Raw genomic sequence first — 14,900 nt, 5'->3', positions numbered from 1 at the left:
AATAATGTTAGAAAATCTTCAGTAATAAAATCAACTTAGAATAATGTTAGAAAATCTTCAGTAATAAAACCAACTTTCAGTTTACTGTATTTAGTGGACATGCAATCACTGAAGAATAAAAAAACTGTTAATTTTATGAAGGGAAATAGAGAACTGAATGCATCATCTCTTCCATGAGTGACAATATCCAGCACAGAATGTCGAATCTTCACTAACCTTCATTCATCAATAACCAACAAATCCTAAATAAACAATATCCTTGCTGCACATGTAACTATATACTAGGAACATAAACTTTTTTGCAGCATGTCCATTCCATATAGTTAGCTACCAGCAGGAATGAAAAGGTTAAACATCTTAATCAAAACATGACTACTCACTTGCTATTCTCTACCCTTCTAGATGTTCAAACATAAATCATCGATCACAACTAACTATAGAAATGAATACAAAAAACAAAATCTGAGACAACAGACTTTAAACTACAAAACCATACTCGATAAGTTCAGCAAGAAGAGTAATTCCACACAAGACTCCCTCAAAATGCCATCTAAATAAAAAGTACCGATTAATCAGACGCCTCCAGATCAATAAAGCAGGTTCTGTACTTCTCTAAGTCTCCCTCTTCTTCACCTTTCTCACCTTTCCCGCAGACTTTACAACTTTTCTTTTCTCCTTCTTCACTGCATCAATAACAGAAATGCCGCCCGAAACTCCATCATCCACCATTTCTTCCCCAATCGCTCGCCCCTTTTTCAACTTTGCCAATTTCTTTATTTTCTTTCCATCCAATTCAGGAACCATCGCCTCCTCCACTACCGCCGCCTTCTTTTTTTTCTTCTTCATTTTACCACTAATTTCATCCCCACCCAATTCATCACCTCCATTTACCTCCCCACCTACAACACACTCTTCAACTAAATCCGTCATTAACTTATCAATCTCATTATCCATATACCTCACTTCATGAATCCTTCCCCTCTTCAAACTTTTCTTCTTCCCCTTCTTTACCCCAATCCCCTTCCCCAATTCCGTCCCCGCAACAACAATCCCATCTTTCTTCTCCTCCTCCTTAAATCCTTCAATCCTCAAACCCATCTCAGGCACCGCCTGATAAACTGGTAACGCCAATGAACCCAACGATTTCAAATGAAAAGATCGAATATTCGCCCATTTCTTAGGCACAATCTCCGCAATCCCTTCAATAGCCGCAACCAAATTCTCCACAATCTCATCTCTCCCCTGCGAAAGCCTCCCAATCTTAACAATGCTACAAGTACCAGTCCTCAGATAAAGAAGCGTAGAATTACAAAAACTTCGAATCTGTTCCTTCCAATTCTTATGTTTCAGATCTAGGGTTATTGGGATCTTCTTCTTCTTAAAAAACCCTTTTCCAATTAACTTTGGTAGGAGAGGAACTATCCTTCGATCTGCGAAAAACAAATCGTAGGACCCACAAAGCTTTCGTTTTGCTTCAAAGGGTTTGTAATCTGTTTTGAGTTTTGAGAGTCTGAGGACTTTGGAGATTGGAATGGATTCAGATTTGATTTTCTTTTTGGCGGAATCGGAAGAGAGAGAAGAGCGATCGTCGATGATGAGGCAGAACTCATCTGAGCCGTCGAATGAGTGGAGGGGGTTTGGGAGGGGGATTTTGTAGGGTTTTGTTCGGGAATTGGGGGGGATTTTTTTTAGGGTTAGAATTAGGTAGATGAGCTCGTCGTGTTCTAAGAGTTGAGCTTTTTCGTGTTTGGTTTGGGATTTTATCCAGTTCAGAAGGGCATCTACGGCTTTACCGGGGGTTTCTGGGTTAACGTGAGAGGAAAGAGGAAGAGTAGCCATTGAAACAGATGAGAGAGGAGGAATGTTTTGGGTTTGTTCGTGAAGAAGAAAAACCCAAACCCTAGAGAACCCAAAACCCTAATTTTTCTACTATATATAGGGGTGTTTCATAGGGGCCTTAAAGTAATAATAGACATAGAGGGGGAGGAAAGGGTGTGTTTTAGTTACCGGAATCAGTAATCGGAATGGGTATCCTATTCCGATCCACCAGTAAATGGAATAAAAAAATTAATTAAAAAATATATATTAAAAATTTCATTCTGCTCGGGTTGAAATGGCACAATCAGAATAACACCTCTTGGAGCTGGAAACTGATTCCAGCATTTTGGATGTCAAAAAACGTTGAAGTTGCCCACTTTTCAGTCAAATCACATTATAAGGGGAGCGCATGTGTAATGCAGGGGGAGTGAAAATATCATCTGCCTAATTCTATTCATTTTTTTGAACCAAAAGTTGGAATCGTGGGGAATCAGAATAAGATTCTGATTCAAGCTCGTTTTTTTCCAAATTTCTTTGCAATGCAGTTGCAACTTTATTCATTGACAAAAAAAAATCTCATAAGCATATCCTAATAACTTTAAGACCCATTTATGGAGAAATTATATGATGAACGAGTGGACATGCTCATATTCATCATCCTGCCGGACTTGCCCTTGATATTTGATTCGACGGCAGCAAGTTTTTAAGATGTTGTCGGATCAAAAATCAAGGTTGGTACTTCAGTCGTACAATGGATACTAGCATTTCTGCTTGTTCATTGTATAATTTCTCCCCATTTATGTTACCCTGGTGAAGTTATCATTTGCTCGGTGAAGGTTGCGGTTGGATTGCCGGAATTAGGAATTGGAATTGACATCATATTCTGATCCTCCCTTAAACATAATGAAAAATATTAAAATAAAAAATTTAATTTAAAAATTCTGATAAAAAATCAATTTCGATTGGGGGAGAATTAGAATACCACCTCTTGGGGAGGAAACATCTTTCGGCCTTTTCCACTCTAATTCCGCCCCAGTGTCAATTCTACCCCCTTTCTTCCATTCATTTTGGTTTTTTTAATCAAACACCCGAATCAAGTGGAATTAGAATCAGATGCCAATTCCAATGCGAGATTCTGACAATCCAAACACACTTGAGGCCATGTTTAGCAACCATTAATTTATTTTCCATGGAATATTAACTTATCCAATGGTGAGGGAAGGTGGGAGAGGGAGAGAATTGGGACGAATTGAGTGAAGAGAAAAGAATGTAATAAAGATTGAATAGCCACTCAAATTATGATTTACCTGTCCCTATATTTTAGCCACCACTCACCCTCTTTCACCCTCTCCTTGTTTATACCCTCTCAAATCTCTACTTCCCCCTCCCTCCCACCCCTCCCTCACCACTTGATAAACTAATATTCCATGGGGAAAATTTTCAAGGTTGCCAACACATGGTCTTAAAGGTGAGGTGGTAGTGTAAATCTTGAAGTGTCGACCCAAAAGGTGAGGATACTAACTACTTCGAGATTGAGTGAATGATGAACACAATTTCTCTCATGTATGTTAATAATGTAATGATAATTGTTTGCCTAATATAGCATTACTAGTAAAGGCTCAATACGGGCTGGTTGCCTTGTAGAAGGGCCATCGCAAGTTGCTTTCCATATATGTGAAACAACTAATTGCCCCCAAAAGCTTAAGCGGTTAGAGTTGGTGCGATAATTTAATCATTTCTACTTCAACAGCCCACTCTTGTGTCGCCCCTCTTTTATTTGGGTTAGCCTTACATGTAGCATGTGTGGCTCCTCTTTATGGAGAGGCACGTGGATTTTTAACATCAAGGAGTTGTTGGGTGGAGTTGCAGTGAGACAACAACTCTAGTACTTATGTGAAACTGTTAAAGTATCAAAGATTAAATAATGCCTTCTCCAACAGCTTAAGCTTTTGGAGTAACTGGTTGTTTGACATGGTATCAGAGCCAAAGGTCGTGAGTTCAGCAATGGTCAAACACGAAAGAGGGGCCACGCATGCCACATGTAGGCCAACCCAAAAGAAGGGCCACACGTAAGGGGGGAATGTTAAAGTATAAAAGATTAAATAATGCCTTCTCCAACAGCTTAAGCTTTCCACTCCCAAAACACTGTGCTCAACTGCAAAGGTTTTGTTAAAATCGGACAGCACAAGTATTGGTGTAGTAGTCATTGCTGTTTTGAGGGATCCAATTTCTTGCTGCGTCGTTGGATTCCAATTGAATGTATCGTTTTTTAGGAGGATAATAAGGCGCACATTGACTTTTTCTTCATGGTCCATGATTTTTGACAAATTAAATTCGAGAAATAAAACATGAAAAAGGTGGAAGAAAATCAAGGCTTCTCATGTTCGCAGTTTCTTTTTAAAATATAAGAGGAAAAAAATTTAGCTGACATTGTTCAGATGTGTTGATGAGAGAATGAAGGTCTAAATCTTTGATAGTTTGGGACTTTTCCTGGCCTTAGTGATTGACATTCATGTCCAGAATTTCATTCAAATTATCCAAAACCTTCACTAAATATCAAAAACTTACAAGAAAGAGGGATGAAGGAATTACGTAGAAAGATTTATCCAGAATCAAAGAATACCATGTCTTTGACGCGTTAAATGTCCTGCCTGAAATTCCAGCTTATTCTCACCTAGGGTCTCCCATTACACCAACTTATGCCAAACCAAACACCAAAATCGAAGGAGATAGAATTAGATCCTGATTCCAGCAATCCAAACATGCCCTAAGTGTTAATATGTAATCCCGAGAATCTTCTAAGTTCCTCAAGGACGTGTTTGGATTGCTGGAATCAGGAAACAAATTAGGATTCTATTATGTTTCCCCATATTCTTGCATTTGGTTTGAACTTGTTAGCGGAGTGGAAAATTTTTGGCGGAAATAAAGGTGGAATTTGTAACTAACTGAAATGGTGGTATTCTGATGCCTAAATGGCGTCTCTCTCTCCCTCGTCGCCCTCTCAATCTCTCTGCTATCCACAAAATTGAGCATGTAATCAGAGAGAGAGAAAGGCTAAAAGCGATGTTACATGAAAAGAGGGCCGTCAACAATAATGTAGGGAGATATTCTTTCTTAGTTTGTGATGGTTGAGTTGGGATTAGGAAATCCTCTATCTGTGTAAATGAGATCTCACCATTAAATTGTTGTTGAGTTTTCACTATTGGATTGCGTTAAGATCTCACCGTTAAATTAGATCGAGCTTGATGAGGTAGTTGGTCGGATTAGACACCTAAGATAGAAGTCATAGTTAGGTTAGATCAAGATGTGTCCATCTTTGATATAGCACATGGGAGCTTATTTCATCCTTATAGGCTTGCTATCATCTATACACAGTCATGACGTGAAGGAGATGACAGGATCACAGAATTGCAGTTCTCAGTTCTCACACGAACCCAACGACCCAAACATTGACTTACAAGATATTGATGTTTTATAACCCAATGGTTATAAATGTCCTCCGAGATGGCCTAATATGAGCAACTCCGGCCCCAATAGCCCATCGTGTGCCGGGTCATTGACACTTCTAATGGATCTGTACGATATATTTGGGGTCAACTTCCAGAAAGTTTTCTCTTGTTTCTCTTGACCTCCTAGGTCGTGAGATCTTTTCTTCCTTTTAATAAATTCCTCATCCGTTTAATAAAAAAACATACATTCTAGAAGGTTAAAATGGATGCGTATAAACTCAACAAATCTGTCCATTTTTAACCTCCATAATTCAAAGGGTTAGGATGATCCTATGCAGCTGATTTTTTGGGCACACCCTATCTATGCCAGGGCCTATCAAATGAATGTTTTGGATTATCCAAATAATGTGGGCCACTGTGTTTTTTGGTCGGTGGACTAGAGAAGGTTCTCTAGCCGACGAACTGAAAACACTTTCCTCTAAAATAAAATATAAAGACTTTGTGAATGAGATTGACTTGTGTAAGTAAATATAAAGACATCTCTAAACACGTCAAGGAGATGTCATGATCACAGAGTTGCAGTTCTCACACGAATCCAACCACCAAAGCATTGACTTACAAAATAAGCAAATGCACTTCATTGAAGTTTTATAATCCAATGGTTATAAATGTCCTCCGAGATGGCCTAATATGAGCAACTCCGGCCCCAATAGCCCATCGTGTGCCGGGTCATTGACACTTCTAATGGATCTGTACGAGATATTTGGGGTCAACTTCTAGAAAGTTTTCTCTTGTTTCTCTTGACCTCCTAGGTCGTGAGATCTTTTCTTCCTTCTAATAAAATTCCTCATCCGTTTAATAAAAAAACATACATTCTAGAAGGTTAAAATGGATGCGTATAAACTCAACAAATCTGTCCATTTTTAACCTCCATAATTCAAAGGGTTAGGATGATCCTATGCAGCTGATTTTTTGGGCACACCTTATCTATGCCAGGGCCTTTCAAATGAATGCTTTGGATTATCCAAATAATATGGGCCACTGTGTTTTTTGGTCGGTGGACTAGAGAAGGTTCTCTAGCCGACGAACTGAAAACACTTTCCTCTAAAATAAAATATAAAGACTTTGTGAATGAGATTGACTTGTGTAAGTAAATATAAAGACATCTCTAAACACGTCAAGGAGATGACATGATCACAGAGTTGCAGTTCTCACACGAATCCAACCACCAAAGCATTGACTTACAAAATAAGCAAATGCACTTCATTGAAGTTTTATAATCCAATGGTTATAAATGTCCTCCGAGATAGCCTAATATGAGCAACTCCAGTCTCAATAGCCCATCGTGTGCCGGGTCCTTGACACTTTAAAAATATTCTAGAAAGTTAAAAAAAACGTCTAGAAAGTTCAGATTTTCATTTGTCCATGATTTGGCATGGTGGTAGATTAGCAGAGTAGGGAAATTCTCTCTTTTTTTAAAGGATTGGAGGTGGAAACTATTTGTCTTATGGTAAACTTCAAACAAGCTCTTTGAAACCATTAAAATAAAATATAAAGACTTTGTGAATGAGATTGACTTGTATAAGTAAAATTATTAGGATTTTTCAGGCTAAAGTAGGACTTGTCCGCATTTGAAGCTGTGAAATGGTAAGATAGTTCCTAGTCAAACGAAGGCGCCTCGTATATTCAACATGGGTCCTGAGTCAATAGGTTGAAACCAATGTGAATGTACTGAAACATTCCGGTAGGCAAGCCCAAGGGAAAGAAGAATACAATTTAAATTCATTTCAAGACAAATTATATGGTGGACGGCCCGCGTGCACGTCCAGCCCCAAAAAACAGTGGGGCTCACATTGTTCGGGCGATCCAAACCGTTCATCTGTTGGGCTCCGATGTAGATAGGGTGTGTCCAGAAAATCTTCTCCTCAGAACGTTCATAACCCTTCTATTTGTGGAAGTTTAAAAGCCCATCACCACATGGGTCCATTCTCTTGTTGTGATAATGGCACCCCTTTTTTTCTTTAGACCTTTCTGCAATTGCTTCTAGAGGGCTTTAAAATTCCCAAAAATTTTCAAACCAAGAGAATGCAGATATCATCTTAATTATGTAATCAAATGCCAACCCAAACTGGGGATTTGAGATTACACAATGATTAATCATAAATCCAGTATTTATTAACCATGTAGTGTGACAAAGAAAATAATTCATGTTCTACTCAAAGCAAAAGCAAAAGCAAAAGCAAAACCATGATTAGTAAAAACTGCTGTGTTTGTATTCCTTTGAAATGGAAGAATCAATACAAGTAGTGTGTCCAAAGAATTGCAACAAATCAACCCCATTATCTATCCTAGAATCAGAAAAACTACACCTATTGTTCCTAATACTACTACTAATACTATTACTACTATTATGGCCCTCTCCAGAAACAGAGTAACCCACTCTCCTCGCAGTGACCCAATCATCGTCCCAACAAGACGACCAATTGGGCGCCTTTTGACCCGTCACTAACTGTCTAATTCGATCCGCCGGAGACGAGAAAGAACCCAATTCTCCTTTGAATTCCTCTCCAAAACCAATAACACACTTTGAGGATGAACAAATTTGTAAAGAATTCCAAGTGGGAAAATCAAAAGCACTCTTTGGAGAATACACCACCTCCACTTTCACCATCTCATCCTCAGAAACAAATGGGTGTTTCAAGAGCATCTCGGCCGTCCATCTTTTCGCAGGATCCTTCACAAAACACTTACTCAAAAAATCTCTCCCCTCCTCTGACATATCCCATGGAATCTCAGGTAACTCTTCCCCAAACCCAATCCTAAACAACAAAGCATTGATATCGCCACCCACCGGACACCTCCACGCCGGCTTCCCAGTAATCATTTCCGCAATCGCGCACCCTAGAGACCATATATCTGCCGGCGCCTCATATTCACTCCGGCAAACGGACTCCGGCGACATATATAAAGGCGTACCAAATAAGCTAAAACATACTCTTTCTTTCACCCTCTTTGCTAATCCAAAATCCGCAATTTTCACACCTGAAGAAGATAAAAGTATGTTTTGTAACTTTATGTCACAATGAACGAACCCATTTGAGTGTATATGATTAAGCCCCCTGAGAATAGACTTGGTGTAATGTCGCACGTCGGATTCTGGCAATCGACCGCCGGAGTTTTTGAGTAAATCAGATAGATTACCTCCAGAAGCATACTCTAAGAAGATGTTATAAATTTGACGCCCGTTTTCAGTGGTGATATCATCTCCAAAACACTTTAGGATTTGAGGGCAGTCTTGAAGATGGCTTAAGATTTCTTTCTCCCTTTGTAGAGAGGATGATTGAGAGAGAAGAGCTGATTTTACTGCGATTGCATGGGGATGGGTTTTCAAAGTGGCTAAATTTACTGTTCCAAAGCTGCCTTTTCCCACCATGGCTCCTCTCACCCACTCCATTTTTTCTTTTTCGCTCTGTTCTACTTTGGTCTGCGGTTTTCTTCTCTTATAAGGTTTCTCTTTGTACAAACCCACGAGGTGAGGAAAGCAAAAGGAAAGGAGGGTCTTGAGTCATCTGATAGAAACAAATGAGATTTTTTGTTTTTACACGTTGGTCTAATTGATATTGATATTATCGTTTTTTTCTTCTTCAATGCCTACGGTATTTAGACACGTTTTACTTCTTCTAGAGCATTTATCGAGTTTCCTGGGGCTTAAGCGGGAATTCAGTTTGAAAAGTCCCTGCAATCCTTCCTAAAAATTACTGATTGGCCACTTGACCTAGGCCCACCTACTTGACTTTTGCATGATCACTTAGGGGTGTCAATGGACCCAGATGGTCCGATGGATAGTCCGAATCCGAACCTTTTTAGACAGGATCTAGGCACATTAGAAGGATCCATGGACATATTTTGGATCCTCTTCGTAAGATTCGAAATTTTTTGTATTGTGATACAGACATGGCAAAAAGATCTGATCGATAGTCACAATCCGAAGTCTCTTTACTAAAATACCCTCAAAATATTTCTTATATTAAGTCTTAAAGGAGTGGTATTTTCATGAAAATGAAGTAAATATTGATTAACTTACGACTTTCCACTTCGCCCCTTTTCCACACATCTTTTTCTCCTCATTTCCTCAATTGGTTTTTCTTCTTGTAAACTTGCCACTCACCCTCAATAAATGTTGGAAAGTTGTCTTATTTCTAGTTTTGTTTCCCACGGCACAGTGGAGGCAAAATAGAGAGTGTTTATTTTTCTTAGGTTTTCTAAAAACCTATAGGATATAGAAACTATTGTTTTGGGTTTTTTGGAATCTCTAAGGTATAGGAGCGAGAGGTTTGGGGTGTGATGGCTACCCTAAGGGAGAGAGAGAGAAAAAGAGAGAGGAGGAGATAAATAAGAAGAAGGAAGGAAAGGTTTTTTTTTTCTTGGGTGTCTTCTTGGGTTCCTCTTGGATTTTCTTTCAGATTTTCTCGGGTTTTTCTTGTGTACGATCTTGGGTTTGAGAAGGAAGGAAAGAGTTGCGGGTTTGTGAGTTAGTGATTAATCCATTTTAATCCTTGTATTTTGTTTTTCTCATAGTGGAAGATCGTGTTTCTCGTCCGTGGAGTAAGCTTGGTCGAACCACGTAAAATCTTGGTGTTCATCTTGTGGCTTGCTTGTGTTTATTAATTTTTCCGTTTAATTTGTGCACGATCGGATCGGATTGCCCGACGGATTTTCTCAACAAATGTTATAAGAGATCAGGGCGCGGTCACCCCGATTTGCCTCCGAGGACGGGAATGCCCCTCGGGGAAGATCTCGAAAACCCCGATGTAATATCTCGTGGTTCCCACGTTGCCGTCATGTGGAGGGGCGAGATGGTCCACGTTGCTTCCGCATGGAGGGGGAGATTGTTGGGGTTCCACGCAAAAACAAATAGTCCTACATCGGATAAGTGAAGTGGATGAGGACGGGTTATAAGGGAATGGGCACGCTCCCTCTAATGGCTAGCTTTTAGGGGTGAGTTCTACCCGGTTTGATTCCCTACAAGTGATATTAGAGCTGTGGTTGGAGCGATCATTTGTAGGGTGGAGTGATCGTGGGTGTTGTGGCTAGATCACGGTTAGAGCGATTTTTGGGAGTAGTAAAAAAGCTTGGCCAACCAATTGTATCTGAAGCAGCAATTGTACGGGTTAAAGATGCAGGCAGTCGGTGATCTTCTGAAACACATTATGGTGTTCAACGGGATAGTTGATTAGCTCCCCAAGGTTGACGAAAAGTTGAAGGAAGAAGACAAGGCTCTTTTGCTTCTTACTTCGCTTCCTAATTCGTACGATAACTTAGTGACGACTTTATTATATGGTAAGGATACGATAAAGTTGGAGGAAGTCACGGCATTGCTCTTATCGAATGAGATGCTGAAGAAACCTGTTCTTAGTGGAAATGAAGAGCATGGGTTGGTTGTTCATGGTGGGAATCAAACAGGATGGTCGTCTCACAGGGGATCGGGAAAAGGCAGGTCAAGATCTAAGGTCGGCAGAAAGGGCATGCAATGTTAGCGTTGTAAGGAATATGGCCACATCAAGTGGGATTGTCCAAAACGAGCTGACCAAGCTGACAATGGCCCTACGAATATTGTGGTGGCGGTAACGGATGAGCAGGGTGAAGAGTTTAGGGGCGTTCTCACAGTCTCCATAGGTAATTACATTTCTCCTCATGATGAGTAGATTTTAGATTCAGAGTGCTCTGTTCATATATGCTCTAAGAGGAAATATTTTGATACATTTCAGGAGACAAGGGCGGGTGTAGTGTGACGTCACGGGAGTTGGGACGGTGAAGATCAAAATGTTTGATGGAATGGTTCGTACTTTGAGTGCTGTGGCGTATGTCCCAAAGATGGGAAAGAATCTAGTCTCTTGGCCAGTTGAACTCCACGGGTTGCAGGTTTTCAGCTGCAGGTGGAGCCATGAAAATCACACGCGGCTGTATGGTTCTGATGAAAGGAGAGACGTGTGGCAGATTGTATTGTTTGGTCCGAGACACGGTGACTAGTGTTCCAAATATGTCGGATGGCTAGTTGGAAACAGAGTGGTAATGCGTGCACACGTAGGGTCTCTTTCTCAGTTGGTGCAGGGACAGGTTTTCAGGTTGCAGACGATAGTGAGAAGGTGACAGTACCTGCGTTGGGGAGGATGGATCGAGATCCCTCTCCAAGGTTGACTAGGTGAGTCAACGGGTTGGCAGCTACACATATGCATTAGCCGTGTTGATCGAATCGAAAGGAGTCTGAACCAAGGTGATTCGAGGGTGTTTAGCTGGTACTTCAGAAGGCCAATGGTAGTTTGCAGTGATAGAGGACCGATGGCGTCATCAACAGAAAATTTTCAGGTAGTTGGGAAATAAGCCAAGGTGGAGATTATTCTAAGTGCCCTAAGTGTTAACTTGTAATCCTAAGAATATTCTAAGTGCCTTAAGGACGCGTTTGGATTGATGGAATCGGGAAACAAAATTAGGATCCTATTATTTCCCCTATATTCTTGCATTTTGTTAGAAATCATTAGGACAATGTGAACTTTTTGGCGGAATTGAATTTGTAACCCACCAAAGTGGTGGTATTCTGATGCCTAAATGGCGTCCCTCCCCCCCCCCCCCTCCCCTCCCCTCTCTCTCTCTCTCTCTCTCTCTCTCTCTCTCTCTCATTCCCAAAAAAACTTCCCGTTTTTTTCCCGCCATTAACTAAGGCATATGTTCACTTTTAATTTCCTTTTGCTGTTAACTTGTCACGGAGAAGTCTCTGTTCCTAATGCTAACCTCATTTTTCCTCCTGGAAACGAAATTGAGCATGTAATGTGTGTGTGTGTGTGTGTTTGAGAGAGAGAGAGAGAGAGAGAGAGAGAGAGAGAGAGAGATGTTACATGAAAAGATGTCTGTCAACACTAAGGGGCCACTTGGATACACGGATTTTAGAATCTTGGATTTCCTCAAAATTGTGGATGGGAGATGAGAGAAGAATGAGACCATTTGTCGTTTTTTGATTTCTTGCCCTTCTTTTCTTCAGCAAGAGAGCAGGCGATCATCTCATGTATCTAGGTTTTAGAAATCTCAGGGTGTGGGAGAGATTTCTTACTTAAAATCCAAGAAACGTTGTCAGGACAGCATGCAATAGCTTGATCATGAACCCTCTTTTCACCGTTTTGAAACTAAAACCTGGATTCTAAAATCCGCGTATACAAACGGCCCCTAATGTAGACAGATAATCTTTCTTAGTTTGTGATGGTTGAGTTGGGATTAGGATATCCTCTATCAGTGTAAATGTGATCTCACCATTAAATTGTTGTTGAGTTTTCACTGTTAGATTGTGTTAAGATCTCACCATTAGGTTAGATCGAGCTTGATGAGGTAGTGGTGTGGATTAGACACCTAAGCTAAATGTGATATTTAGGTCAGATTAAGGATAAATTATATGATGGCCAACCATGAGAATATACAGGGCGGAAGGAGACAAAACTTTCTTCCTTGGTTTTTGAACCAAGGAGAAGTCAAAACAGGGCTTTCTCTTGGATTTAAAATCAAGGGACAGCTCTCTCTCCGAGCCTTATATTCACGGCCGGCCACCGTGTAAGTTCTCTAGATTAAGAAGTAAGTTCTCTAGATTAAGAAGCTTCTACCTTTGATATAGCACATGGGAGCTTATTTCATCCTTATAATCTTGCTATCATCTATACATGTCATGACGTGAAGGAGATGACAGGATCACAGAATTGCAGTTCTCAGTTCTCAGTTCTCACACGAACCCAACGACCCAAACATTGACTTACAAGATATTGATGTTTTATAATCCAATAGTTATAAATGTCCTCCGAGATGGCCTAATATGAGCAACTCCGGCCCCAATAGCCCATCGTGTGCCGGGTCATTGACACTTCTGATGGATCTGTACGATATATTTGGGGTCAACTTCTAGAAAGTTTTCTCTTGTTTCTCTTGACCTCCTAGGTCGTGAGATCTTTTCTTCCTTTTAATAAAATTCCTCATCCGTTTAATAAAAAAACATACATTCTAGAAGGTTAAAAAAAACATCTAGAAAGTTCAGATTGTTTCTATCAAGCTAGAAATGTCTAGGAGTGAAGCACATGAAAGCGAAGACAATCTTTGTTAAACTACTGGTTTTTCTTAAAGTTCATTTGCTTTGAGATCATTGACATGCTAGTAAGACATTCTTTGCTCACGATTGGGCATGGTGGTATATTAGCAGAATAGGAAAATTTCTCATTTTTAAAAGGATCGGAGGTGGAAACTATTTGTCTTATGGTAAACTTTAAACAAGCTCTTGAAACCATAAGTGTTTCTCGTCGGTCGGCTAGAGAACCTTCTCTAGTCCACCAACCAAAACACAGTGGGCCCATGTTGTTTGGATGATCCAAAGCATTCATTTGATGGGCCCTGGTATAGATAGGGTGTGCCCAAAAAAATCAGCTCCATAGGATCATCATAGCCCTTCGATTTGTGGACGTTAAAAATGGACAGTGGAGGTTAAAAACACAGTGAACCCACGTTGTTTTGATGATCCAAAGCATTCATTTGATGGGCCCTAACATAGATAGGATGTGCCTAAAAAATCATCTCCATGGGATCATCTTAACCCTTCGATTTATGGAGGTTAAAATGGACGCATATAAACTCCACAAATCTGTCCATTTTTAACCTCTACAAATAAAAGGGTTAGGATGATCTATGCAGCTGATTTTTTATACACACCGTATCTATGCCAGAGCCTATCAAATGAATGTTTTGGATTATCCAAATAATGTGGGCCACTGTGTTTTTTGCCCCGCGGACTAGAGAAGGTTCTCTAGCCGACGGACTAGAAACACTTTCCTCTAAAATAAAATATAAAGACTTTGTGAATGAGATTGACTTGTGTAAGTAAAGTTATTAGGATTTTTCAGGCCAAGTAGGACTTGTCCGCATTTGAAGCCGTGAAATGGTAAGAATAAGATAGTTCCTGGTCAAACAAGGCCCCTTGTAAATTCAAAATGGGTTCTCAGTGTCAATCAGTTGAAACCAAATGTGCATGTATTGAAACATTCAAGTAGGCCAGCCGAAGGAAAAGAAAAATACAATTTAATTTCACTTGAAGATAAATTATATGGTGGACCGCTGTGCATGCACGTCCACCACCAAAAAGCAGTGGGGCCCACATTGTTCCAGCGATCCAAACCATTCATTTGTTGGGCTCTGATGTAGATATGGTGTGCCAAGAAAATCTTCAATCTCCTGAGAACGTTCATAACCCTTCGATTTGTGGAAGTTTAAAAGCCCATCACACATGGGTCCATTCTCTTGTGATAATGGCAGTCCTTTTTTTTCTTTTGACCTTTCTGCAATTGCTTCTAGAGGGATTTAAAATTCCCAAATTTTTTGTAAACAGCCTATAGAAAAGTGCAAGTGAAGAGCGGGTTATCAAACCAAGAGAGTGCAGATTGTTAGAAAATAATTCTAACGGTGGATATGGCTGTTGCAAGATCGACGGTCAAGATCATTTGGTGTGAAAAGATATAAACGTTTGAAAAAAAAGAAACGTTTGGGGAGAGCGATCGGCGCTATGAGTCCATCTCTTCCCACAAACGCTTATAAAAGGAACTCTTGGGTCCT

The 14,900-nt window shown here is 40.1% G+C and overlaps 2 protein-coding genes across 2 annotated transcripts; both read right to left on the bottom strand.

Moving 5' to 3' along the window:
• Window positions 1–195: 195 nt before the first annotated feature.
• LOC143890230 (uncharacterized) lies at window positions 196–1,943 on the bottom strand. The gene has a single exon (XM_077394826.1). The coding sequence runs from the start codon at window positions 1,837–1,839 to the stop codon at window positions 613–615; it is 1,227 nt and encodes a 408-aa protein (XP_077250941.1). The 5' UTR covers window positions 1,840–1,943; the 3' UTR covers window positions 196–612.
• Window positions 1,944–7,518: 5,575 nt separating this feature from the next.
• Window positions 7,519–8,764, bottom strand: LOC143889233 (mitogen-activated protein kinase kinase kinase 20-like). The gene has a single exon (XM_077393411.1). The coding sequence runs from the start codon at window positions 8,719–8,721 to the stop codon at window positions 7,519–7,521; it is 1,203 nt and encodes a 400-aa protein (XP_077249526.1). The 5' UTR covers window positions 8,722–8,764.
• Window positions 8,765–14,900: the final 6,136 nt, after the last annotated feature.

Source organism: Tasmannia lanceolata, unplaced genomic scaffold (genome assembly GCF_043159265.1).
Source record: "Tasmannia lanceolata isolate RefF3 unplaced genomic scaffold, GAP_Taslan_0.1 ptg000013l, whole genome shotgun sequence".
Taxonomy (NCBI): domain Eukaryota; kingdom Viridiplantae; phylum Streptophyta; class Magnoliopsida; order Canellales; family Winteraceae; genus Tasmannia; species Tasmannia lanceolata.
Note: the sequence above shows the minus strand (reverse complement) of the source record. Positions and strands in the feature narration are given on the sequence as shown.